General features: G+C 36.5%; 7 protein-coding genes and 1 long non-coding RNA gene across 10 annotated transcripts in view; 6 read left to right on the top strand and 2 right to left on the bottom strand.

The window, feature by feature from the left end:
- Nucleotides 1-3: 3 nt before the first annotated feature.
- Nucleotides 4-1,241, top strand: Cox17 (Cytochrome c oxidase copper chaperone COX17). The gene is made up of 2 exons (XM_011299090.1): nucleotides 4-218; nucleotides 928-1,241. The coding sequence occupies exons 1-2, from the start codon at nucleotides 106-108 to the stop codon at nucleotides 1,010-1,012; spliced, it is 198 nt and encodes a 65-aa protein (XP_011297392.1). The 5' UTR covers nucleotides 4-105; the 3' UTR covers nucleotides 1,013-1,241.
- A 1,164-nt stretch (nucleotides 1,242-2,405) lies between these two features.
- On the top strand, nucleotides 2,406-4,499 carry LOC105263098 (uncharacterized). Its single transcript, XM_011299089.1, has 4 exons — nucleotides 2,406-2,658; nucleotides 2,904-3,062; nucleotides 3,637-3,807; nucleotides 3,936-4,499. The coding sequence occupies exons 1-4, from the start codon at nucleotides 2,593-2,595 to the stop codon at nucleotides 4,125-4,127; spliced, it is 588 nt and encodes a 195-aa protein (XP_011297391.1). The 5' UTR covers nucleotides 2,406-2,592; the 3' UTR covers nucleotides 4,128-4,499.
- Nucleotides 4,500-4,615: 116 nt separating this feature from the next.
- LOC105263097 (uncharacterized) lies at nucleotides 4,616-6,223 on the top strand. The gene is made up of 3 exons (XR_891882.1): nucleotides 4,616-5,370; nucleotides 5,438-5,505; nucleotides 5,752-6,223. It is a non-coding gene; the product is annotated as an uncharacterized lncRNA (long non-coding RNA).
- A 120-nt stretch (nucleotides 6,224-6,343) lies between these two features.
- On the bottom strand, nucleotides 6,344-11,973 carry LOC105263096 (zinc finger with UFM1-specific peptidase domain protein). 2 transcript variants are annotated; one of them, XM_011299086.1, is made up of 6 exons: nucleotides 11,401-11,973; nucleotides 10,823-11,059; nucleotides 9,873-10,153; nucleotides 8,879-9,604; nucleotides 7,590-8,338; nucleotides 6,344-7,469 (listed from the first exon to the last, which is right to left on the bottom strand). In XM_011299086.1, exons 2-6 carry the CDS (start codon nucleotides 11,026-11,028, stop codon nucleotides 7,425-7,427), a joined length of 2,007 nt encoding a protein of 668 aa, XP_011297388.1. In that variant the 5' UTR covers nucleotides 11,029-11,059; nucleotides 11,401-11,973; the 3' UTR covers nucleotides 6,344-7,424. The 2 variants fall into 2 exon arrangements, with proteins under 2 accessions (XP_011297388.1, XP_011297389.1); XM_011299087.1 differs by lacking the exons at nucleotides 10,823-11,059; nucleotides 11,401-11,973 and adding an exon at nucleotides 10,212-10,355.
- On the top strand, nucleotides 11,033-16,328 carry D12 (YEATS domain containing 2 homolog D12). Its single transcript, XM_011299229.1, has 7 exons — nucleotides 11,033-11,193; nucleotides 11,266-11,370; nucleotides 12,413-12,733; nucleotides 12,849-12,967; nucleotides 13,329-15,559; nucleotides 15,854-15,927; nucleotides 16,003-16,328. The coding sequence occupies exons 4-7, from the start codon at nucleotides 12,874-12,876 to the stop codon at nucleotides 16,106-16,108; spliced, it is 2,505 nt and encodes an 834-aa protein (XP_011297531.1). The 5' UTR covers nucleotides 11,033-11,193; nucleotides 11,266-11,370; nucleotides 12,413-12,733; nucleotides 12,849-12,873; the 3' UTR covers nucleotides 16,109-16,328.
- A 605-nt stretch (nucleotides 16,329-16,933) lies between these two features.
- Nucleotides 16,934-19,091, bottom strand: LOC105263183 (angiotensin-converting enzyme-like). The gene is made up of 5 exons (XM_011299228.1): nucleotides 18,551-19,091; nucleotides 18,180-18,365; nucleotides 17,712-18,082; nucleotides 17,275-17,630; nucleotides 16,934-17,084 (listed from the first exon to the last, which is right to left on the bottom strand). The coding sequence occupies exons 1-5, from the start codon at nucleotides 19,089-19,091 to the stop codon at nucleotides 16,934-16,936; spliced, it is 1,605 nt and encodes a 534-aa protein (XP_011297530.1).
- A 673-nt stretch (nucleotides 19,092-19,764) lies between these two features.
- LOC105263094 (uncharacterized) lies at nucleotides 19,765-21,276 on the top strand. The gene is made up of 2 exons (XM_011299085.1): nucleotides 19,765-19,886; nucleotides 20,578-21,276. The coding sequence occupies exons 1-2, from the start codon at nucleotides 19,778-19,780 to the stop codon at nucleotides 21,222-21,224; spliced, it is 756 nt and encodes a 251-aa protein (XP_011297387.1). The 5' UTR covers nucleotides 19,765-19,777; the 3' UTR covers nucleotides 21,225-21,276.
- Nucleotides 21,277-21,620: 344 nt separating this feature from the next.
- LOC105263093 (uncharacterized) overlaps nucleotides 21,621-24,296 on the top strand; it is a 4,109-nt gene continuing 1,433 nt past the window's right edge. The window contains exons 1-4 of one of the 2 annotated variants that reach the window (XM_011299084.1): nucleotides 21,621-21,716; nucleotides 22,584-22,778; nucleotides 22,863-23,013; nucleotides 23,411-23,743. In XM_011299084.1, coding sequence (XP_011297386.1) covers nucleotides 21,644-21,716; nucleotides 22,584-22,778; nucleotides 22,863-23,013; nucleotides 23,411-23,743 — 752 coding nt within the window. In that variant the 5' untranslated portion in view covers nucleotides 21,621-21,643. Of the gene's footprint in view, nucleotides 21,717-22,499; nucleotides 22,779-22,862; nucleotides 23,014-23,410; nucleotides 23,744-24,296 lie in introns of both variants that reach the window. The other variant, XM_011299083.1, reaches the window with a different exon arrangement.

The raw sequence follows: 24,296 nt of genomic DNA, 5'->3' as shown, positions 1-24,296 counted from the left end.
AGACTGCCGGAGTTTATTCTCGCTGATGGAGAAAATTCTTCTGATTATACCTCACATTGACAATTTTTCCTTTTTCTTAAAGAAGTTTGAATAAGTTCATTGATAATGGGGAATGCAGCACCACAAGCTGTAGCTGTTGAAGCGAAATCTCAGAAGGATGAGAAAAAATTGAAACCCTGTTGTGCGTGTCCAGAGACCAAGAAAATTCGAGACACTTGGTTAGTATAAATCCCTTTCGATTTTCTCATCATCTCAAGAATGTCAGTTGAAGTGCGATAGAATTATTTATTATACAACCCCTGATGATCCCTGGTAGTGGCTTAGGGTTTATTTTATTTGGATAGATTTATTTTTATCTCCTCCACACGAGCATAACCTCAAAAATGCCGGCAAATCACTTGCAAATAGTGATAACCATCGAAATAAGTTTCCATTTATTATTTGAGAATGTTTTAACCTTTTTTAGCCCAAAACTTGAATATTTTCGCATTTTATTATGATAATTATGATAAAGCGCAAAAAGGGTAGAGTTTTTAGGGCAATCCAATCAACAATTTTCCAGAAAGCTTAAAAAACTGATAATTTTAGTTAAAAGGGGACAGATCATTCTTGAATCCTTAGTTTTTGAGATAATCGAAAAAAAAACATTTTTGGAGAAATCGATATATCTCGAGAGATGCTCAACCGATCAATCTGGAATTTGACCCCAATAAGCTCTCATATAATTCCCATTATTCCACAAAATTTCAGATTTTCAGCTTGAACTTTACTCCGTTTACAGATTTTTTTTTATACACACATTTCGTATTTTCACGGTTTATAAAATTCCACAGCATTTTCAAGGAAAATGAGAAAATTGAAAAAATTGATTACAAAGCTTCGAAGCGGAAGAACATATATAACATTAGTGGTGACTTTTATTTTCAGCATAATGGAGAAGGGCCAGGAGGAGTGTGGACACCTGATCGAGGCCCACAAAGCCTGTATGCGTCATCTGGGTTTCAACATATAGTCAAATCCCTGATCATTCCTCTCAGGTTGTAAAAATCCTAAAGCCGTTGATCGTTTTTTTCCCTTTCGTTTTTCGTCGGATAGTCAGCATTTTTCTTCAGGGATAGTATAATTCACAATATTTATGTAGATTATTTAGTGATTAATCACTAGTTTGAATTGACATGTTGATTATCCATTCTGTAAAATAACTAGAATAATGAATAAAATCGTTCAATATTTATTATAAATAGTTAATTTTATTCCAGAAGAATCTAGTAAACCATATAATTTACAAATGTGGGCAGTAATTCATTTAATGACTGTTGTAAATATTTTAATATCTGTAGCAAAAAGAGAGCTAGACAAGTCCATAAATTCGATTGAGGATATAGTTATTTTTTAATTAATTGTTGAAAAAGTGGTCATTTAATCCGTGCTCATCTGGGACTCAATGAAAAGGTATGATAAACCAAATAAAAACTGCAGCCGAAGTGATGAAACTTTGCCGGCACATTGAATGATAAAAAATAAAATTCTTAGGTCAAAAATTATTGTAAAAATTCCGAAAAAGTTGGATTCCGGCACGCGCACCTCAAATTTGTCGCGACCTTGAAACTAGAGCTCGAGTGGGAGATTCCGCGGTGACTGAATATCTCTGATAAAAAATGTTTCCGACTGTCAAAACCATTCTGCTTCCAATGATAATTTATTTTTTTATTTCCCTTTAGGAGGTTTATGGGTTGGATTTTTAACTTGCCACTGAGAAATATTTTTACAGAGCGAACAACTACTACCAGCTCTTGGAGGATAAATTGTTTACTGTAATTTTATTAATTTAATTTATTATCTGAATACTATTTTATTTTATTGATAAAATTGATTAGTTAAGAAAAAAAAATTTTCTTAGGTGCATAAATAGGCCCGGAATATTAGTCTTCTGCAGAAATACTCAAGATTCTCCTCTAGCTCACCTGCTACCCTTCCTCTTCAATTCTCTATTTTTTGTCGAAATCGAACTGGAAAATCGTAATAACGTTGAAAATTCAAACAATAATATGTCTAAAATTTTCATTAAAAAATCAATTATTATTTAACACGAAGACTCTAATGTTCTGAAATTCCCAAGACAAATAGTATATTTATTGATAATTTTTAATTGAATTTAATTCAAACATAGAATTGAAAATTCAGATCAATTTATGAAAGAAATTTCCATAAATCGTAAAAAGTGCAATTATTGCTGCTCTCTTCTCATTTTTGTAAATTTCTGGGGAATCATGGACCAGGATAAAGTGAACGACTATGCAATTTTGCGGTGTTAGTATTCAATGCTTCACAGGTGTTCATAATCGTACATCTATTTTTCGAAATTTCTGGGGCAGTTCTGTGAATGTCTGCAAAAGTGTCTTGATGACGTCATAACATTGTAAATATTTGGAAATATTATCAACTTATCAGGTGTTTTCTCCTCATATTCGGTTAGACAACAGACACTTCTGGTTGTGTAAACCTAAATCTATGTTTACCTAGCTCAGCATTGACAATATATAAGGCAGTGCTTTCCACAAAAATTAACTCATTCTAAATTCTGGTGTAATTATGAAATTCGTTACTTGTCTTTGTCTCATACTATGTGCGACGCAGTTTGCGTTGGCCGATGATTCGGTAAGTTGTATCAATGATTTACAATTTAAATTATTTTTCACCTCTACCAGTTGACACAAACGATTTGCACACATAATTTTATTAAAAAATAATTTAAATGCTACATTTTCCTTAAAAAAATTTGGAACTTTCGTTTAAATTAAGCCATAGCAAACTCCGTTTATTTGGTTAATCCGTAAATGTAATACACGAGAATATTTTGCAGTAAATCGTGAAGATACTCAATGTAAGATGATTTGTTTCAGTGCACCTCCATAATAGATCCCGCGCTTCATTATTATAGGGGTATTCAAATTGGAATGACCCCCTGGATAAAACGTATTCCCCCCCATTCAGAACCAAAGGGGATATATTTCGATAGACTAGATATTCTACAAGAAATAAAGAACGACACTGAAATATATGTAAGTAATCCTATAATACCAACTTGCGCTGGATCAGACTGATTATTGATTTTTAGAAACTTAAGATTAATTTAAGGAGGGTCATTAGACACGAATAACATTAATGAGTAAACTGTAATGAAGGAAAAGAGAGGCCAGGTTGGTGAGTGTTAATATTTGTTACTGAAATTACAATAGTTATTTCAGTTCCACCTTTAAATTCCTACTATTTTTTTTGTTAAAGAAATTATCGATAGAATTACGTTAGTATCTAAAGTGATTGATTCGTATAGAAGAAGTGGCATCACAACCATGCAATCGACCTACAGCGCGTTTATCCTAGTTCATTAAAAAATCTAGAAGTTATGAAGATATGAAATTATGCTTGACCGCCGTAGTGTGTAAAGTTTTATTGTTCTGGCACATTGAGAAATTTTCTATTTTTTTGCTGATGACCCCGCTTAAGAATAATGTTGAGAAAAGCTTGACATCTTATCAGCGTAAACTGCTCATCGTCAGAGCTCAACGAATATAAATCAATAACATATAGAAACAGCTCTGTATCTAATATAATAATTGTATTTGTTTCATGTAGGTCCAGAGTCAAATGCAATATTTCCACAGGCCTAATTTGACAAAGATATTTGGTACATGGATGCCATTGTACAACGAGACGGCTTCCTTTTGTGAACCAGCCGATCCTTGTAGCTTCTTATACATGTTACGAAAGTTATTTCACATTTCCGGGGAATGTCCTATAAGTACGGTAAGCAATTATTCATAACAGTGGTTATTTTCATTGTCAAGGCAAGAAGAAGGGTATTGTTTAATTTTTGTGGTAGAAATATTCAATATTTTCCTATGCGAGTAGTTCAAGTTTTTTTTTTATTCTAGGGACCCGGACCTGATATACCTACTTTACTAATACAGAAATCGTGCATGCAGTTGAAAGTAGACACGGCAGCGCCGATGCTGAGGACAGTGTTCACTGTGTGGGAAAACCGTTCATCAACAGCAAAGAAATTGATGTATGGTGAGGTGTACATTAAGAATGGACCGAATAAAACTAGAACGTGCGAGGAGTAAAAAATTATTATTTAATAAATGAATTTAACTAATATGTTGTAGCTTGTAAAATTATTAAACATCAAGTTTTTTGATATTATTATTAGTATTACTATTATTAGTATCACTTAGACAGCTATAAATAACTCGATTTTTCTGCAGGAATACTAGAGATTTCCTTCTACTTCACCTTCTACACTTCCTCTTCAATTCTCTATTTCTTGTTGAAATGGCACTGAAAAATTATAATAATTATAATATTGAAAATTCAGATGAAATTTCAGTGAATCGTAAAAAGTTAAGTGATTGCCGATCTCTTCTCATGTTTCATGTTCTTTGTAAATTTCTGGGGAATCATGGATCAGAATAAAGTGAACGAATATTCAATTTTTACATCTATTGCTCGAAATTTTTGGTTCAGTTCTGTGAATGTCTGCAAAAGTGTCCTGAGAACGTCAGAAAATTCTTCGACGGTCATAAAACTTCGTGCGACATTAAATAGTAAGAAATATCGAAAACGTTTTATTTTCTTGTAAATTTTATGAACGGTCTCTCAAGAATTTACTAAAAGGAATTCAATTGACAATTATGCTATGAGATTTCAAAGGATTTATGAATGCGTTTCATTTTTTTGCGTATTTTAAACGATAAATCTGGGTGATGAACAAATCCCGAAAATTCTCCACATTATATTGTTTATTCCCAGACGAGTTTCATGATGATGGAAAACATTTTGTCGAAGGACAAAACCTATCGCAAAAATTTAACGAATAAAGAAACATCATTAATTTGTTAATTAACGATCTGATGATCCTCAAAAAAATCTCAAATAGTATATGTTTTTAAATAGAAACTTTTGGTTTTAGAACATTTATCAAAAATTGCGGAAAGATGACGTAGACGCATTAAATCATTTATTGATGTTTTGTACAACTTTTGGCTATAAAATTTGGCCTTCTCGTGAGAATGTGTATGAAGTGTGATAATTCACCCGAATAAATAGACAATCAGGGGAAATAACTCCAGAAGATGATAAAATCGTGAAATTACTTGGAATCCTTAAGAAAAAAAAATTGATACCGGCATTAATTATCCATTGGATACTGATTAATTACCAAATTTCGGTGTAGTTTGACTGAAGGTTTATTGACATACTTGGAAGGATGTGTATATATGTTTATAACTTATCAGGCGTTTTTTTCCTCAAATTTTATTCGGTAGCAGACATTACTGGTTGCGGAAACCTAAATTGATATTTATTCAGGTGAGCAGTGACAATAAATAAGGCAGAGTTGTCTCTAAAAATTAACTTGTCGTGAATTCTGTTCTAGTTATGAAATTCGTTACTTGTTTTTATCTCATTCTATGTGCGACGCGGTTAGCATTGGCCGACGATGGGGTAAGTTGTATCAATAATTTCCAATTAAAATGATTTTTTACTTCTACCAGTCGACACAAACGATTTGCACACAATTTTCTGAAAAAATAATCTTAATGCTATATTTTCCTTTAAAAAATTTAGAACTTCCGTTTAAATTAGGCCATAGGAAAGTCCATTTATTTTGTTAATCTGTACATCTAATACACGAGAATATTTTGCAGTAAATCGTGAAGGTACTCAATGTAAGATGATTTGTTTCAGCAGCCCTGGAAAGTTAGCTTGAAGTGGGATTCATTTGAAGATATTGATATTTCAAGGAACTCGTTAGGGGGCATTCCCTATAGAGAAGACGCCAACGAGGATCTTGAAATAATATTTCTGCAAGATTAAGGCAATTCAGGATAGTAAGATTTTCCTTCAAAATCGTTATGAATTCAAACTTATAAAAAAAGATGAAATATATATATATATAAAAATTATATGTGCTGAATCATTGTAAATACTTCTCTCATTGAAATCGAAGTGCGAACTGAACTCCTCACGTGGCTGCATGTTTATCGGTGAGTGCATACGCGTTCTATAAAGATTCTAAAATTCATTTTTTGAATTATAAAGTTAAATGGATGAGGGCCGATGGGCCCAGGTTGCCGGGCCCTGCCATAAAATCCCACGAGTTAAAGAACACTTTTCTGCACTTGTATCAAAATATACTATTTTCTTCGGTCAGCATTTTTCTTCAGAGATAGTATAATTCATAATATTTATGCAGATTATTTAGTAATTAATCACTTGTTCGATTTGACATGTTGATTATTCATTTTGTAAAATAATTAGAGTAGTGAATAAAATCGTTCAATATTTATTATAAATAGTCAAGTTTATTCCAGGAGAATCTAGTAAAGCATATAATTTACAAATATTGACAGTAATTGATTTAATGACTGTTGTAACAATTTTAATATCTGCAGCAAAATGGCAGCGGTAGACAAGTCCATAAATTATGTTGAGAATATTTCGAAAATATCGGGGGAATTAATCTTCACGGAAATATTCAATTATTTGTGAGTTCTTCATTTTGGAGATATTAGCGAAATAATTATCAAATTAGGTTTTTTTTTTGGAATTATCTTGTCATCCACCACTTGACTAACAATTCAATCATGGTAGATGCTATTAAAACGAGCGAGTGATCCATTGAGGGAATAAATGGTAACAGCCTTTGTTAATCTAATAATTAATCAACCTTAATAATTTATTATTAAAAATAAAGATTAATATCTGGAGAAGTACGAGAAATGAATTAGGGCACACTAGATCAAGGGAAATGGGGAATCTCTCGATATTACTGAACATTTGGGGTTTTAGATGATTAAAGAGCAATTCAATGCGTCGCATAACACCACATAATTCTTTAAAATTCGTCTATTGATTTTATAAATAGGAAAGAAATTGTATTTAATCACTTATCGATGATTTATTTATTATAAATTATTCTAAGAGTATGAAAGTATAGTTGTACTTTATGAATGCATTTTCTCATTCTTCTCGTTAGTTTTTCTTTTTCTTTTCTTCGTGTTCTGTGAACGATTAATGAGGCAAATAGGTGCTCGTCTATTTTGTGATAATTAACAATTTTTCTTAAATTTTTATTTCAACGATCAACTGGGCTAAGCATTTATTGACTAGTTGGATTTTTTAAATGATGAAAATTCATGGGTGAAAGAAATTTAATCGGTACTTTCGTATTATTGAAAATTTAAGGAATAAGAGAGAATATTTTATTTTGGTTTCCTTCAGTGAAAATTTTCTCTCGATGATTCTAAACCTCGAGTCCAGCCACGAGACTTTATCATTTCGATTATTCTCACCAATTTTCAATTTATTAATTAAAACACTAGGATCAGGAGGTGATTAGGTCCTGGAGTCGCTGGTGATTCTCACCTGTCTTGAGGGATTCTAAGTGTTCTCAATACTTTACTCAACTGCAAACAGAATTTTTATTGATCAATCAATCAATTGTTAGCATGCGATTAAAAATATTCGAGTACTTTGACAATTTTTTACTTCAAATTCTTCTCTACACTTTATTAAGATTGTATTACCTGATAACGTGATTCAGAGTCTATAGTTCCCACAACAGCAACAATTTGATACTGCCTAGCTTTCATGGCAGCAGTTGATTTTCTGATGAGTCTCATAGCGCCAGGTGCACTGCTGGTACTATTGAACTGTCCCATTTGAACAGGTGTATGACTGGGATCAAGTACAAGCATTGTAATTGAGCCATCTCTGAGCTGCTCAACCCCCATTATCGTTCGACTGTGTCCCTGATGTTGAAGATAAATCGGTGGTTTAAAGTCATCACTCTTCTGAAAATACTGAAGTACCCAATTGAACATCTCTGGATGACTTCCATCTAGGCCAGTGGGTCGATGAAAATCTACTAGCTGACACTTCATTCTCAGGCTGGAAAATAGGGTAACAACTTCAGTTGCTCCGATCCACTTTCTGGTGTTGACGAGTTTTCCACCGAGTTGCTCAGCCCCCTGGACATCGAAGCCCTGTGCCCACGCCCACTCTATCATTCTTTGGAGTCTCGATATCGAGGGCATCGAGCTTCTCAGGGGATTATCGGAGCCTGTACTTCCCACTGAGCTCCAGGCTCTGTACACGAGCTCGTTGTATCCAGTGTGTTGCAAAAGGGAGGATATCATCATCTGGATGTTTCTGTAACCACAGCCCCAGCCTTTATCTCCATAGGTTGAGCCATAATGATCGACTGTTGAGCACATCCAGGTATTTATCACGTTACTGCATCCTTGACTCACTGCTCTCACTTTTGGTACCAGTCCTGAATATTAAAATTGTCAAAAACTATTATTTAGGGATCTTATCGATTGAAGTCATTTGATTTCTTCAAAGAGTCAATACCCATTTGCAGAAGACAAATCCGTAGAATAGATCGAATTGATTTTGTTGGAGATATGTTTTTAGTTAAAATTTTCTTTCACTCGTATACCCTTTCGGGTTTTTACGATTTGTTCCCTTCGCACCCCCCAACCCCCTGTACCGCATTTGCTGAAAGGGAGGGAAAACCTCATCTGAGGGAAAAACCTGCCCTGGTACAGTCGTCCTTTTGACAGGACTACCCGCTCGGCAGTGAAACCGTGAGATCAGAGCGCTATATATTTTTGACCGCCGGTGCCCGGGATCGAACCCGGATCCTTGGCATGCTAGTCCAGCACTCTAACCGCACGGCCACTACTACTACTATTTATATGTTTTATATGTTTATGTCGGTATATGTTTTTCGTTTTTAAATGTAAATATTCACGTGTAAATTTTCTTGCAGGATTTTATTTGAAGGGATAATAAAGTGAAAGAGTCTCACCTCGAGTACAAGAGCTGCCATCGTCAATTCCGTTATACTCAGCTGCTTTGAGTTCAATCTGTCGCTCATAAAAGTCAGCAACAGACATTTCTCCAGCGTAAACAGCTCTCTGCATGTTAGTAACACTCTGCTCTCTAAAATTACCCTGATTATCCATGCCGTACTGAGCCCTGAGCATCTCGAATTCCCTCTGCTCCCTGAGTTTTCTGACCTCTTTTTCTCGCCTCTCCATGTCCCTAGCGAGAAGTCTGTCTGAGGAGGAGTCAGGTGTCACTGGTGAGGGTGTTCCCTTCTTGGTGAAGTGCTCCTCGATGTGAACAGTGAGCTCTTCACTGGTTCTGAAGGAAGTGCTCAGACAGACTGGACATGTCGGTGTGTCAGGTTCACTGGAGGCTACGTCTGATCGTTCGCCAGAGCCCTTTGCTGGGCTGAGGATGTCCTTGTGCTCGATATTCACGTGGAGCTCTAGGTCTGACGAGTTGGGGAATGATGTGACGCATAAGGGACAGTTGAAGACGCTGTCTCGGGTTGGGGGTGACTCTGGTGGAAATGAGGGAGATGTCAGGTCGAAGTGTTGACGATTTATGTGTTCCTCCAGACGGAGATGACTGTCTGAACTGTACGGGCACATTGGACACTCCTGGACTCGTGGCTTTGGGGATGCGTATGAACGCAGCTGGAGATTCAAACTGGTACGCAGGGGAGAACCGTGACCTGCTGATGATTCTGTCAACGCACATATGTTTTTCACTTATTTCCAACTATCCAATCAGATCAAATCAAATTATATCATTTTTTCATGTCAGTCTAATTAACAATTTTTCATAAATCTCAAAAAAAAATAAAGTGATATAAAAATCGCGTCGAAAATCTACAGAAATCCTTAAAAAATCCAATTATACAAAACAATAATCGACGATTAAATTGAAAAAATATGAAAAACTGAAGAGATTAATTAATTTTATCATTTAAATTTGATGAGCCATGGTCTCACCGCTGTTGACATTAGCTCCACCAGCCACACTCCCAGCGTTGTTGATATTGTTGTTGTTGTTGTTGATGGGGCTGGATGGTGGACTGGGTGGTTTAGAGTCCCTCAGGGAATCACCACCTCTGGCGGCCTCACTCCAGCCATTCACCAGGTGTGACTGATGCGATTGCATTGAATCATTGAATAATTCAGATGATAAGTCCTGGGTTATGTCGTCGTCTTTCACCGAGTCCTCCATCGTCGAGTCGTCGTCGATGAACGCCATCATATCGTTCTCGGGAGTGCTGCAAGAAAAATATACATCTGACAAACTTCCTTTTTTTTTATATCCACAGGTTCTACCATTTCCTCCGCTTTTTCGGGATCAAATTGGAGCCGATCGTCATGGCGATGGATTTTTCACTGTTTTTTTGTGATGACTACTCAAAGGAATCGGCTGAGAATTAACGCCATCTGCTTCGCGAGGAGAAGGGATGAAAATGTACGAGGAATTAAGAAATTCAAAAATCTTTATCAAATATACAACACCGAGAGAATTTTCATGTCATCACGTCATGTCATATGGAAGTATTTATATATAAGTATGTATATTTACTACTGCCAAGTAAATATTTTTGGCAAAGGAATTTCTTTTTCTCTTTCACGTTTATGTTAAATTGTTCAATCTAATTGTCATCATTTAATTAACTAATTAATATTGATTTCCTTCGGGATTGATGCGCATTTTATGGAGAATAAATGAATAGAGTTGTTTATTGTTAAGTTGTTAATGGTTTTAGGGATGATATAGATAAGAATTAAAGAGAGGAAAAATGGATGGACGGTCTCTTTTCTGTTTACTGATGAGAATCAGCTGTTGCACCTGATCGGTGGTGACTATTTCTACTGATAAAAATCGGAGGTAATGTTTGGGGTGAAAAAAGTAGAATAATCCGAGATTAATCAGCCCTCACCTCGGGGTGAGATAGTCCAAATGGGCGCTATTAACGTGAAGCAACATCTCAGCTGGTGAAATTTCTCCCAAATCGCAAAAGGGACAGCTAGCAGCTCCTTGAAGATGATAAATAACCATGTGCGATCTCATCTCTTCATCATTGAATCCCTCCAATCCGCATATCTCACACGTGTAGTTCATTTCCGGTGGTTTTGACGCCGCCATTTTAACAACTGGAGCCACTTCCGGCTATCACCTGTCGTCGAGACGAAAGGAAATAAAAAATTATCAAATTCTCCAATGAAAATTTAAAAGTAACGGAAAATCGGTATCAAAAAGATCCCTCAATTCTCACAACCTCGAAATTAAATTTCAATCATGAGAGCAAATGTTCGTAATTTATTCCTAACTTGATAAGAAAATTAGATCAATAATTTTTCATTTTATTTGTTTTACTTTCAGGGAAGAATCGATCGTCTCCCGGAAACCCATACAACCGATCGAGTGATGGAAAATGAGGAGAATAATTTTTGACGTGTGCAGATTTGTTGAGGAATTGATGGATCAGTGAGATTTTATTGGAATTAATTGAATTACCAGAAACACTGGATGTCACTATCGAATAAGTGCATCACCGTGAAAGTGACCCATATTTGCCACTAATTTGTATCCCCCCATCCCACCCCCCAGTGAGTGCATCTGCACTTGCGATAAACTTTTAACTGGAATTTTAAACTTTTTATTTATCTCACTGTACGCGATATTGGTTAACAGCTGTTTGCATTGACCGTATGTTTGGATTCACTGTTGCAAACGATTTTTTCCATGGGGATAATTTGTTTGTGATTAGAGGCGCCCGTGTTGGCTCAAAAGAACCCAACACGGCGCCTTTCTCGACCCCATATGACAGATTATATCACCCCCCCTTGGTGTATGTACTTCCGAGGGGTATATATTTACTTCGAATTGCATAGGGGATGCAAGGGCGAGTGGGGGCGCTCTTTTCTCCCCCAGAATTGGGGTGGAAGTGTTGTTTTGGGTTCTAGTTTATCGACTCTGCTTTTCTACTTTCTTTCAGAATTCTTCCATTATTTTCATCAAATTTTTGGAGTTTCACAAAGATTTTTGAATATTGGGAGAAAGAATAATTATTGCACTGCTGAAAGTCAATAATTTTTTGTTTTTCTCTCAATCATCAACAATTTTCCGAAAATCTGCCAAAACATAAATTGGGCAATAACTCCTATAAAAAATCTATAAAATTATATTAATAATAATAATAATATTTATAAATTTATAATAAATTTCAATGAAACAAAACAATAATCAACAATTTAAATTGAAAAACATAAAATTCTGAAGAATTGATTACTTACATAACAGATAATTAATAATTATTTTAAATTGATATTCAATTTCCGTTCTAAATATTCATTATTACTTTCACGGTCGAACCCTCAAAGAATGAGAAAACAATATTTTATAAATCGTGGATTTCATTAGTAAATGCTTTGAATTAAAATCTTCATTCAGTCGAGGCAACGATGGAATATCCCTAGATCTGGGGAAAAGATAAAAATAGTAACTTCATGGTTTTTAATTGTTGCAGAATTGAATAGCGTCCACGGGGTGTGAAAGTGATGGCACCGGGCACAACATTCCGTTCAGTTTTCTCAATTTTCAATAAAATTCCTTCAACTTCTGGAAGAATAAAAGGTAAACCCCGGATAAATATCCCTTTGAATTCATCAAACACCACCGGCAATTCCTCCATGATGCTGATAACGAGTGTCAATTTTTGGGAGAGATAACCTTACGTACCTGGCATTGTCATATCAGTGTTTTTTTTAAAGAGCAATTGTTGAAAATAAATACTAAACACCCAGGTGAAGAGAATCAAGGATTTTTACTCGAAATTCTCAATCCTCTGGTGAGTATCTCTATTAAAATCAATGGTATTTTAGAGTAAAAACATTATTCAATCATGTCTTAACCTTAAACAAATGTTTTTCATCCTCGAATATCTGATTTACATTTATTTGCAGGGGAAATATTTCATTTTCAAATGAAATGAATAATTCGGGTAATTTCGATGATCAGGATCCTGATTATGCAACTCCTGGACCGAGTACTAGTTATCAACAGAAGATTTACGAAGAAACAGGTGAGATAATTCTGGAGTAATTGTGTTTTAACAACTTTCATCTCGATAATCGCTTTATCAAATAAATAAATAATAAATTATAGATTTATTATACATTTATCATTTCTCTTTCATCCCTGTAAATTAACTTACGTTAAATTATTTACAGAAACACAGGTTTCCTATTGTTTATCTCGACTTCAACATCATTTATATTTTATTTTCTTCATTGTATGTTGTAAAATGATCATCAAACATTGGAATTAATTAAAGTGATTGAACCAGATTAATTGAAATTCATCTCAAATGAACTGTCCTAGAATTTGATTAATAAATTTCATGTTGTCATCACCAAAAATAGAAAAGGTTTTTCCTCTTTCAGCCAGAACGAATGCCTCCCGGAAGATCACCTCGATAATCGACCGTGAATTCTCTCTAGAAATCGACACAAAAGAGAAAGAAATTCTCCAAATCCAAGATAAATTGGACAAAGCCTTAAAAACCCTCCACTTCCTCCGGTACGTGATAATCTCAGATTTCTACACTCGAAAGCAATGTCTAGTAAATCCACCATCGGAAACCAAACAAATCCGTCTGCACCCAGCCGTGCGTTCCTCCACAGGGAAGTCCCCGAAGTTCCAGGACCTCCCCTCGACCTCGACGTCCTCCCCGACGCTCTTGAAGCCTCCCCCAGACCTGGAGACACCTGAAATTCCTCTCCAAGACCTAGCCAGGACGTTAAAAAGATCTCCGGAGAAGACTGAGCCCTCCCTAGAGCCTCCACGAAAAATCCCCAGGTACGTCCCCCCAAAAATCTCCAATCCAGACCCCAAAATTCCCTCCAGGGGTGTCCGTCATAAAATCCGAAAGCGAATAGTCGTGGGAAATATCTCGAAATGGATTCCCCCGGACTGGAGAGAGGACGCTGCCTCTCACAAGTGGACGATGTACGTCAGAGCCCCGAAGGAGGAATCCGATATCTCGGAATTCGTCACAAAAGTCAGATTCTTTCTGCACCCCAGTTATCGTCCCAACGACGTCGTTGACGTGACGTCCCCGCCCTTTCATCTGTGTCGGAGGGGCTGGGGAGAATTTCCCCTGAGGGTGCAACTCCATTTTAAGAATCATAATAACAAGCCAATGGATATTATCCATCATCTCAAGCTTGATAGAACGTACACGGGGCTCCAGACTCTCGGATCAGAGACTGTAGTAGATATTTGGATAAATACTCTGACCCCCGACCTCTCTGATAACAAAATGGCGAGGGGTAAACTCGAGATAAAGCAGGAGATAATGGAGGACTCCACGGGGTTCACTGGTCAGTTTCCAGGGATTAAAGAGGAGACGGTTCACGAGGATGAGGTGAGGGTACTCTCTCATGTCCATTTTGAGCACGATTACGCCATCTTCGGAGGGCCTGAGGAGGGAAACATAACAATCGCACATTCTCCCGAGAAAAAGAACGATTCTGATCCCCCCAATCATGAAGAGGCCCTCGAGGCAACGAATTCTTTGATACAAAATGGTGATTCACCCGTAAATAAATCCCCCGTGAATTCCGAGGGACAAATTTTACCGAAAATATTTGAGAACGGCTCCTCGGTGCTGGAGCCCCTGAAGATCACCATCCCCTCGCACTTCAGCTCCCTAAATCTAAAAAAACAAGACAATCATCCCCAGATCATCGTCCTGAGAAACAATAACCATAAAACCATAAAGATCGACGTGAGCACCACCCCGAAAGCCGTGAGTCTCCTGAAGAAGTCGAAAAACCCCATCAACCTGACTCTCGATCCCACGAAAAGCATAATCCTGAATTCCTCATCTAATATTCCTGTCCTGAAGATAGCTGAGCCCCAGCCAAAACCTGTGGAATTCCGGGACAAGCCCAACGGTAAATTGACGAGGGGAAAAGTGACGATTGGAAAGGATAAAACGAAATTAGGAAGCAGGAGGGAATTCTACGATGGAATTCTCAGGAGTCTCGAGGATATTAAGATATCGGGGGATGTAGAGGGAGTTATGAGGTACATTATCAAGAGAATTCCGATAGTGTCGTCTCACTCGGGTGATCCTGAGTATCGGAGGCTTCATCCTTACGTTTGCAGCAGTGACGAGGAATTTCTAGGATTTAATCCTGGAAAGCAGAGGGCGCTGGAGTGGTATAGGGCTAAAGAGGTTCGCGGTTTGTTGAGGAGGAGGGGATTTGGGGAGGAATTGTGGACAATTAAGGAGATTATGGTCTGGTGTCGATTGCACGGTTTTACTCCTGTGAGGGGGGGTGGGGGTAAGTCGGAGAAAATGGTGGATGTGGGGGAGGGGGAGGAATTCAGGAGTTGTACGGAACCAGTAGAATTTCTCGAGTGGCTGCAAAGTGGGGCAGAGGAGAGGGAGGACGAGGAGGAGGTTGATGTGGTGGGGGAGGGAAATGGGGGGAGGCAAGGGATTGCGGAGCAGGAGGGGTGGGGGGTTGTGATGGAAGTGCCAAAATCAGCTGAGCCGATTTACTCGTATGTCTGTGGAACTGCCAGGCAGATTGGTGTTAAACTCCTCGGGGAGGAGGTCGTTCAGGGTGTCAGACATGCAGCTGCTGGACGCGTTTTGGCTAGGGTAAGCTTCATCCCGTAAAACTATTTGATTTTACCGAATTATAGAATACGAATTAGTTTATGGTTATTCAATTATTATTTTGTTATTGTGAGTAACTGTAATATGATGGTTCTAATAATTGTTAGAGAAGTATAATTGTAATTATTCAAATGTAATTGGAAATTTGTGGAAATTACTTGGAAATCATTTTTTTTTCTCAGTGGAATCGAGAAATGGATATTGTAATGCTGATAAAGGGATGATTTTTGGGGATGCGGGGAATGAGGAATGTAATTTGTTTATTTTTATTTCTAGGCTGTCGAGTGTCTGATGGAAGATCTGCTGAGGTCTTCCTTCGCTCAATCTTTTGAGAGGAGTGGGAGTCGAGGGTGAGGGAATTTATTAAGATTTAACACATTTTTTTGATTGATCTTTCTTTATCCATCGTTTTTTTTTTGTTCCAGATGTCCAGAGATAATTGGATTGGATGACGTACGCGCTGCTCTAGTTAATCGAGAAGAATTTGATGTTTTTACGAACAATGGGATTGGGACGCAGAACGGCGAGTGATTTTAATTCCATCCAACTGGGATATTGAAATATTCGATCTCTTTTTTGAGAAAATTATAGACTGGCTTGAAGTAACTCAGGAGTGGCTCTGCACGTGGCTCCGGTGTTCTTGTCAATTTTTTTAACGCCGAAGGAAGGTCCAGTGTGCTACCCATCTTCATTACGCTCCTGAAGAAAAAAAAGGATTTTTTTTATTGTTTGAATGTGCTTCATTTTTTGTTGCTGTTTTCGTGGTATTTACGATTTTTCGCAAAGGCGCGCCACAAATTCCATTTTTTCAATGAATTTTGTACATAACCAATGGAGAATTATGAATTGATGATGAAATATACTTTTTCCATTTATATAATCAATTTTTTGGAGGTTTTAATTGCATTCATTATACTCATAATGAATTATTGGTAGACCTATTATACCACCTGCAATTTTTTTTTTCAAAAACTGGGGCAAATGTTAATTTTTCACGATTGGGTAGAGGTACAAAATCTTCCCCTTCCTCTTTCCACCTGAAGGTATAACATTTCTACAATTCTCTAATAAATAATATTCTCTAACCAATAATAATCCTTTTTAAATGTTCACAAATTAGTCATATTAATATAAAAGAATTTCTGCTACTACAAGAGTTGTCAATTGATGAATTGATATTACTCAGTACCTAGTTAATCTTCATCACGTAATGAAGATTACTTTAAACGCAAATGAATTCATAATATAAACACAAATATTGAGGAAAATAACATGAGTAGCCGATCTCAGCTCTTTTCTATTCTTGATTCCCATTTTTATTATTAAACGATAAATTCTTCAGCTTCAGATACACTTTTACCTGAGATTTTTCGTCGCCTCCTTCGATCCGTAAATGTCGCACTTATGAAGTGGCATAGAAAAATTAATATTATTTATATTTCCGGTGACTGCCGATTGACACATCGAGTCGAATATCTGGAATTGTAAGAAACTCGCAAAGAAATACCTGAAAATAAAATAAAATTTACTACAATCGATTGTACCCCAGAAAATCGATTCCAACTAAGCCATCGGGGTATCAAAATTTATGACTCTCAAATTCTGATACGAACCTGCCTGCATTAGTCATTCGAAATTAAGAAAGAATATTGGGAGAAAAAAATCCCAACAGTCCCCGCCAGGATTTCAGGACTCACCTCATATAAGGGACATTGGCGATTACATGGAATTTGGCAGGTGGATCGAAGAAGATGTTGTCGGGTCTGGGATGGACCGGGGAAATCCCCATGATCTCGCTGTGCAGCTCCCACCAAAGTGCATTCAACTCGGACGCTTCTAGATTTCCCTCGAAAGCTCGGAACCTCCATTTTTCGATGACCAAGGCAGAAGCAATCAACGGCAGTTTGATCATAGCTTCTTTCAATAATATTACAAGATTGCTATTGAGAATAGGGTCTCCAGCAAGCCCAAGACGCTGAAGATGCTGGGGTGTCATCACTCCCAGAAGAATTGCCTCTCCGATGCTCTCGTGGAATGCAGAATTAACTCCAGCCTACTCCAGAGAAGAACAAAACCTGTTGAGTTTATTAGAGATTTGATTAATTTCTGTTTTTTTTTAGTCAGTCGTAATTACCCTGGAGACAGCATCTTGTCCTTCGTAAGCTAGATAATAGTAGATATGTCCCATTTCATGGTGAATTACTCGGAAGTCTTCCTCGTTGACCTCGAAGCAGCCCAGGATGCGTACGTCTCCTTTCTTGTACATATTTATAGCTGAACCATGACAATTGCCATCGCCATCTCCTCGAGTAAAGACCGAATTCTTCCAGAACTCCTGGGGCAGCCGGGGAAACCCCAGAGACACGTAGAAATCCTCGGACCTCTTCACCATATCCAAGACACTGTAGTTTTTGTTCCTCAGGGAATCCGTTATATTTAAGATCATTGAGTTGTCTGGCTGCAGAAGGTCTACTAGGGCTCCCCAGTTTTGGCTCCACAGGTCACCTGAATGTCCAATAGACCACGATTAGTTGGAAATGATGTCTAGCTTTGTGGATGATTTTAAATCATGGGGATGGCTCGAGAAAAATATTGCAGAGACCCAGTAAATGTGCAGGAATGGGCGAGAGAGGATCGACTTTTGGGTAGACTTCCTGCAATCGATATCTCATTACCGCGTGGAGAAAATGGTACAGTTGTTTTACGTCTGACCACAGCTTGTCCATCATCACTTTCACGTTCGGAATTCCTATTTCTTCCCTCCAGGTTTCCCCGAGGTCTTCGTATCCTGCGGGACAAATCCGTTTCATCAACCGGTGGTTGATCGCACATATTCAAACCAGACATTGAAACATTACATCAAGCATTACAAACATTACAAACATTACAACCAGACATTACATCCCCCACAATTAAACATTTTTTCTACATCACCCTAATTATCATAAATTCCCCATAGCCTCCACAATTTACCGTTCCTCCTGGCCCCATCGTTTCCCAACGCGACGAACTGCAAGAACATGGACTTGACGGATCTGAAGCCGTCCCTCCAAGAGCTCCAGGCCCACCTGAGGACGGGTTCATCCCTGGAGGTGGTCATGAGTCTCCTCAACTCAGGTTCTCCACGAGAGCAATCCCCAGTGGAATCACAAACCAGTTTGGACTGATAACTCAGGAGCAAATCATCCGCCATGAGGGAGAGCAGGCCCGCCTGCTGGGTGGAGTACATGGGTCCTCTGCAGAGAATATAAATCATCCTCTCCCGCCTGAGCCCCTGGGATCTCCTCAAAAAATCACACCAGCCCTCCCTCCAGGTCTGCCTCATCCTGTAGAATTCCTTCTTGAAGATGGAAACATTCGCCGAAGGTCGAGTCGCCGATTCCCACTCCAGGATCGCGTTTATCCGGTTGAGTTTCAGTAATTCGGAGTTGATTCTCTGGAAATCACGAGAAACTAGATTACACAACACTGAATTAACGATGAGAACCAAGAAGATGAGAGGTATCAGTCTCATTGTTCTGATCCGAGGACTTCCAAGTGCTGAAGAAGAATGGACTAGTGCAGGTAGTCGTCCTGGGGTTTTTATCTCCTCCGTTGGAGATCTACTTCGTTGGAATGATGGAGGGGAGAGGATTCATTCATTCATTAATTCTGTCTTTTCTATCAGGGAATGTACGAGAAGCTAGCTGATGATGCGTTGATTATGATGATGATGGGGTGGAAGAGCTCCATTTGAGATTATATCATTTAGGATTATTTATCAGTTTATAATAAATTCTATTTAACTGGGACTCTCTGTATTTTCTTCACGTTCAATTGGACGTCCGTCAATTTAATTACCTCGGAGTCCTGTGGCCCCTCTCAAGGAATTCAATGAGACAAATTGAAGAATGGAGAGCACCAGGACTCCCCTTTATTGCGACAGACCGTAAGAATAACAAACGGACGTCGAAGGGAAGATTTACTTGTCCCTCGTTCAACCCGAACCCTTCATCTTCGTTTTGTACGTCCCACTTTTATTATTCGTCTTGAATCAATTCACGTCATCAGTAATTTATCCGTGGGTTTATCGAGAGGATTAGACTGAGTGGATTCTATCTTGATTCAACTGACTTCTCCCCAGGACCATTGAAATTCAATTAATTTCGATATCAATTGTTCCATCAACGCATAACCTCCGGTTTTTTTTTATTAAAGCGGATGGAGGTCAGAATTTTTGTCAATGGTTTTGCGATTTTTCTGATTGTAGTGGTGATGACTGGATCCAGTGATGCCAATGGGAGTCTCAGGTCTAGAGCAGAAGGGAAAGGTATAGCTGCTAGGATTATTACTCATATTATTTTTAAATTATTTTTAATATCATTTTTATAATGAAAAATTTCTCGCGGACTAATGGATGTAATATATAATATATTATTTTATATAAAACATAATAAAATAGTATATATTATATTGATAATCATCATGAAGCTTCTCGATTTGAAATTGATGATAATACGAAATTTATTAATTTATGAAGAATCCATATGAATAATTATTATAAATTGATAATATCTGAATATTTTGATTTATTATGGAATTGAATTTGACGTCTTAATGTTTATCATTATATAATTATAATCCTGATTTTTTATCTTAATTCTGGGGGATAATAATAAATAATAATAATAATTTATAATATTTATGATATTTCGCTTGCCTAGCTGTTAATTAGGATGAGTGCATTTTTTTCTCGTTCAGTTTTTAGCCGATTTCTCGAAATTGAAGGGAGATAATGATAATTTCATAAGAATCTTTTTTGTAGCTCTCACCTTTTTCTATAAAAAATATTTTCTCTAAAAATTCGATATGTTCCTTCAGTTCCGAGATATCGGCAAAAAACTGGACTCGAAAAAAATGCACTTGTGATATTTTATCATGCGATATTTTCTCTAATATTTTATGGTGTTATGTCATACCCTCGATAATTACTGATTCTAATTTATTATTATTATTTCTAGAAGAAAACAGTTGGAGATTCCGGAATGATCCGGGATACACCTTGAGGAAATTCCGGAGATTTGGAGAAAATTTGAAAAGACACAGACCCGAGGGTAAAACCACTGTACCAATCGGAAGATACGGATTCCTCATTCCTCCCGATGAATCCCAGTTCTTGGAGGAGTTGGTGCTCCAGGGACGAGCAGTAGATGACAAGGGCGGCGAAATTTACGAGCCAAAGACGAAGAACAAGACGAGCATTCTGAGTATCATAAAGAAATTCCTCAAAAGCTTGAGATTCCGGGGCACAACATCCCCGAATCCTGAAGAGATTTCAGTGTCAGAAGACTTATCGAATATATCAGAAAGTTCCACCATGGATGGCCCGATGGAAGTCATCCTCCCAGTGTCCGGAGTCTTTTTAAATTCCACCACAACGAAAATTCCAGACCACGAAAGCACTGGACTCACTGTCTATAACGATAAGGATTCCAATCTGTCCTTGAACTCCACATCGCCAGGGGAAAATAAGGGAATGCCTGGAGAACATCCCCTGGAAGTTTCTGCTCCCCTCCTGTTCGGTGGGAGGCACGCAACTTTTGATCTGGAGATCAAAGCCATTCCTATAGCCAATCGAAAAGAAATTGTCATCGATGGGAGGGTCTGACTTAATCCAAATTGCAATTAATAAACAATTTTTATTCATGAATTTATGACAAATTTACAGGACTTTTTAAATAAATTACAACTGCTTCTCAATTTCTCGTACAAGAAAACTTGGAGTATTCTTTTTTCACTACTTTTGCGGCGATTCAGTTTTTCACCAGTGAATTTTGTAGTTTTTTTGTTGTTGAGATTATTTCAGGGATTGGTCGGACGGAACGAAAAATAACGGACGCTTTTTCTATTATACATGACCCTAAAATATTCGAGAGAATAGAGTCGTATCAAAAATTCATGACGAGACTATCGAACTTGAGAAATTTATTTCACATTTTTTTTGACATCTGCACATGCAGAATAATAAATGACGAGTTATGTCAGTGCATTGGTGACTATTGAAGGAAACACATCGTATTTTGTATAATGGCGAAGGGAAAGATTTTTCCGATTGACCAGAGTTACATTTCACTTAATCTCAAATATATAGCGGTTGTGGGTATGGGATTAATCATTTTCACCATCACGTGCATCATTGCGGAAAAAATTATAATTATTAAATAATCGCTCTTGAAAATTTATTAGAGTTCCACGGAAAATTCAACAGTAATTGAATAATTGGTTGAAAATCAAGAGTTTAGATAAACTATAACATTCAGAAGTAAAATGACAAATTCTCATTTTTCTGTGAAGTTTTCGGAAATTTGAATAATTCTAATTCTAATTCTCTAGATTATAATTTTTCATTTCTTTAGATTATAATTTTCTATTTTTCTAGATTATAATTTTCCATTTCTCTAGATTATAATTTTCTATTTCTCTAGATTATAATTTTCTATTTCCCCAAATTATAATTTTCTATCTCTCTAAATTATAATTTTCTATTTCTATTCCATGAATAAAATAATAGAATCTTCAATTTTTCAAGATTTTCTGGAATTTAATTCAGTCTAATTGAAGTCGAAGATAAAGCAAAATTATAATCATCGAAATATTTTCTTTTCAATTTCCCCAGTCGCATGGACTGATTTTTCCGTGAATTTCCCGGAGATTTGAGTACAAAAATCAAGAATTTTATCAATTTCCATATAATTTCACCGATAAAATAAAAGAATCATCAATTTTCCAAGAAATTAATTTTTCTGGAATTTAATTCACTCGAATTGAAGTCAAAGATAAAACAAAATTACAATCATCAAGCGTCATTCATAATCCAAATATCGACACAATATTATAATATTTATAATAAAATATTAAAATATTTTCTTTTCAATTTCCCAAGGCGCATGGAATCCGTATGAAGCTGGGATTAAATACCAACTTTATCAGATTTACATACTTTTTTACAATTACGGAATATTTCCAGTTAAATGTATAGCTGATCTGTTGCAATCACTTCATGCACGTACATTGCCTGAATTCACTCAAGGATTTGCATCAGTCATTGTTCACACTGCTGGTGGATTCAAGACATTCAGTATCGTATATAATCATCCCGAGATATTATTACTAGCCCGATTATTTAATTGGGAGAGGCATATGGCATGCACCCCACAAATGGGTGAGTTATCCATTCGTTTGTTAATCGTTTAATCAAGTGGAAATTAATCTTCCTACAGTTAATTAATCTTGCTATCGGCATCAGCTTATTTCAGGGATGTCTTGATGACGAAGGCTGCATCATCCTTGAGGACTATAACTGCAGTCATCGCTGGAGTCGTTCTTCTGAATTCCATCTCTGATTTGTATTCCACTTTGACTGTCGATAATTGCACAATTACGGATTATCCCTTGAGGTAAATACGAATCTCATGCTTCAGGAATTAAAGCATAAAAAGTGTATTCGATCAATTCATGCATTCGTTGGGAAATCCTATTGATTACTGATTTTATTTTTGTAGATCACTTAATATTCTTTGGTTTTTTATACAATTTCTTCGGTTCAATAGAGATAATTGTGCATTTTCTCCTTTTTGTTTCCCTCTTCTTTATTAAACACGTAAAATCCAAGGAAAATGGAAAATTTGGGAGAAGTTTGTAAAATCTTTTGTAAAAATGAATTTGGAAATGAATTCTTTTGAATTTTTCTATTCAATATTTTTTGAATATTTGTACATCTTGAAGATCGATAACAGGATTAATGGAATTTACTATTCATTTTTTCATTCATGTTTATTTCGTTTATTCTTCTAGTTATCTACCCCTGAAGATTCTATCATCGCCAGATAATTGTCGATCTGTTGCGGTTGTTGATTATTTATGTCACAATTTTGCAAGTGCCAATATCATCATCATAGATAACTTCCTGATGGCCGTCATGACTTACATAACAGTTCAATTAAAAATTCTCAACTTCAGACTGAAGAACTGTCACAAGACATTTGTCGAGGAGTTGATTATTCCCGAGGAAGAGAGGAATTTCAAGATAACGGAATATGAGTGTTGCCGGATGTCAAAGGGGCAATTGACGCTTAAACCTAATGAAGAACTCATTAAATGCATCGAAAATCACCAGAAAATGAGAGAGTCAGTGATTTTAGATATTATTATTAGATTGTATTAATTTTTATTAATTTTTTACTCCAGACATTTGTCCTTTCAAATTAAACTTATGAACTCGCTCAAACTCTACATTTCAAATTTATTATATTATATTAAATAAATAATTTAGTGAATTAATTATCGACCTAGAGTAGAAAAACAAAAATTGTGATGACATTTTAATTTATAATGACATGATGACATAATGTCATTACGAATTAACGAGAAGAGAATGGATTAATAGGAAACGAATAAAAAATAAATTGTTTTCTAAAATGTTTTTGAAAAAAGGAATTATCCACACGTTTAAGAGTACTGATAGTTTTCTGGTGGATAAATGAATGAAGACAAGAGAAAAATGATAATTTGAAAAGTGGAATGAGATTTCAATGTTTAAAAACATCTGAATTGATTATTTTTTATTTCTGTAGATTATAATCTTTTATTTCTCTAGATTATAATTTTCTATTTCTCTAGATTATAATTTTCCATTTCTCTACATTATAATTTTCTATTTCTCTAGATTATAATTTTCTAT

Source organism: Fopius arisanus, unplaced genomic scaffold (assembly GCF_000806365.1).
Source record: "Fopius arisanus strain USDA-PBARC FA_bdor unplaced genomic scaffold, ASM80636v1 scaffold00013, whole genome shotgun sequence".
In the NCBI taxonomy this organism is placed as follows: domain Eukaryota; kingdom Metazoa; phylum Arthropoda; class Insecta; order Hymenoptera; family Braconidae; genus Fopius; species Fopius arisanus.
The sequence above is the reverse complement of the archived record's forward strand: the minus strand, read 5'-3'. Positions and strand labels throughout refer to the sequence as shown.

Bases quoted from the DNA above. Each gene is read 5' to 3' on its own strand.
- Cox17 (XM_011299090.1), top strand. From the start codon at position 106: ATGGGGAATGCAGCACCACAAGCTGTAGCTGTTGAAGCGAAATCTCAG. The intron at 219-927 runs GTTAGTATAAAT...TTTTATTTTCAG, and splicing joins AAGAAAATTCGAGACACTTG to CATAATGGAGAAGGGCCAGG.
- LOC105263098 (XM_011299089.1), top strand. From the start codon at position 2,593: ATGAAATTCGTTACTTGTCTTTGTCTCATACTATGTGCGACGCAGTTT. The intron at 2,659-2,903 runs GTAAGTTGTATC...GATTTGTTTCAG, and splicing joins TTGCGTTGGCCGATGATTCG to TGCACCTCCATAATAGATCC. The intron at 3,063-3,636 runs GTAAGTAATCCT...TGTTTCATGTAG, and splicing joins AGAACGACACTGAAATATAT to GTCCAGAGTCAAATGCAATA.
- LOC105263096 (XM_011299086.1), bottom strand. From the start codon at position 11,028: ATGGCGGCGTCAAAACCACCGGAAATGAACTACACGTGTGAGATATGC. The intron at 9,605-9,872 runs GTGAGACCATGG...GTGCGTTGACAG, and splicing joins TGGAGCTAATGTCAACAGCG to AATCATCAGCAGGTCACGGT. The intron at 7,470-7,589 runs GTAATACAATCT...TTCTGTTTGCAG, and splicing joins ACTCTGAATCACGTTATCAG to TTGAGTAAAGTATTGAGAAC.
- D12 (XM_011299229.1), top strand. From the start codon at position 12,874: ATGAATAATTCGGGTAATTTCGATGATCAGGATCCTGATTATGCAACT. The intron at 12,968-13,328 runs GTGAGATAATTC...TTCCTCTTTCAG, and splicing joins GAAGATTTACGAAGAAACAG to CCAGAACGAATGCCTCCCGG. The intron at 15,928-16,002 runs GTGAGGGAATTT...TTTTTGTTCCAG, and splicing joins GAGAGGAGTGGGAGTCGAGG to ATGTCCAGAGATAATTGGAT.
- LOC105263183 (XM_011299228.1), bottom strand. From the start codon at position 19,091: ATGAGACTGATACCTCTCATCTTCTTGGTTCTCATCGTTAATTCAGTG. The intron at 18,366-18,550 runs GTAAATTGTGGA...TTTGTCCCGCAG, and splicing joins CGATGGGGCCAGGAGGAACG to GATACGAAGACCTCGGGGAA. The intron at 17,085-17,274 runs GTGAGTCCTGAA...TTTTATTTTCAG, and splicing joins GCCAATGTCCCTTATATGAG to GTATTTCTTTGCGAGTTTCT.
- LOC105263094 (XM_011299085.1), top strand. From the start codon at position 19,778: ATGGAGGTCAGAATTTTTGTCAATGGTTTTGCGATTTTTCTGATTGTA. The intron at 19,887-20,577 runs GTATAGCTGCTA...TATTATTTCTAG, and splicing joins GTCTAGAGCAGAAGGGAAAG to AAGAAAACAGTTGGAGATTC.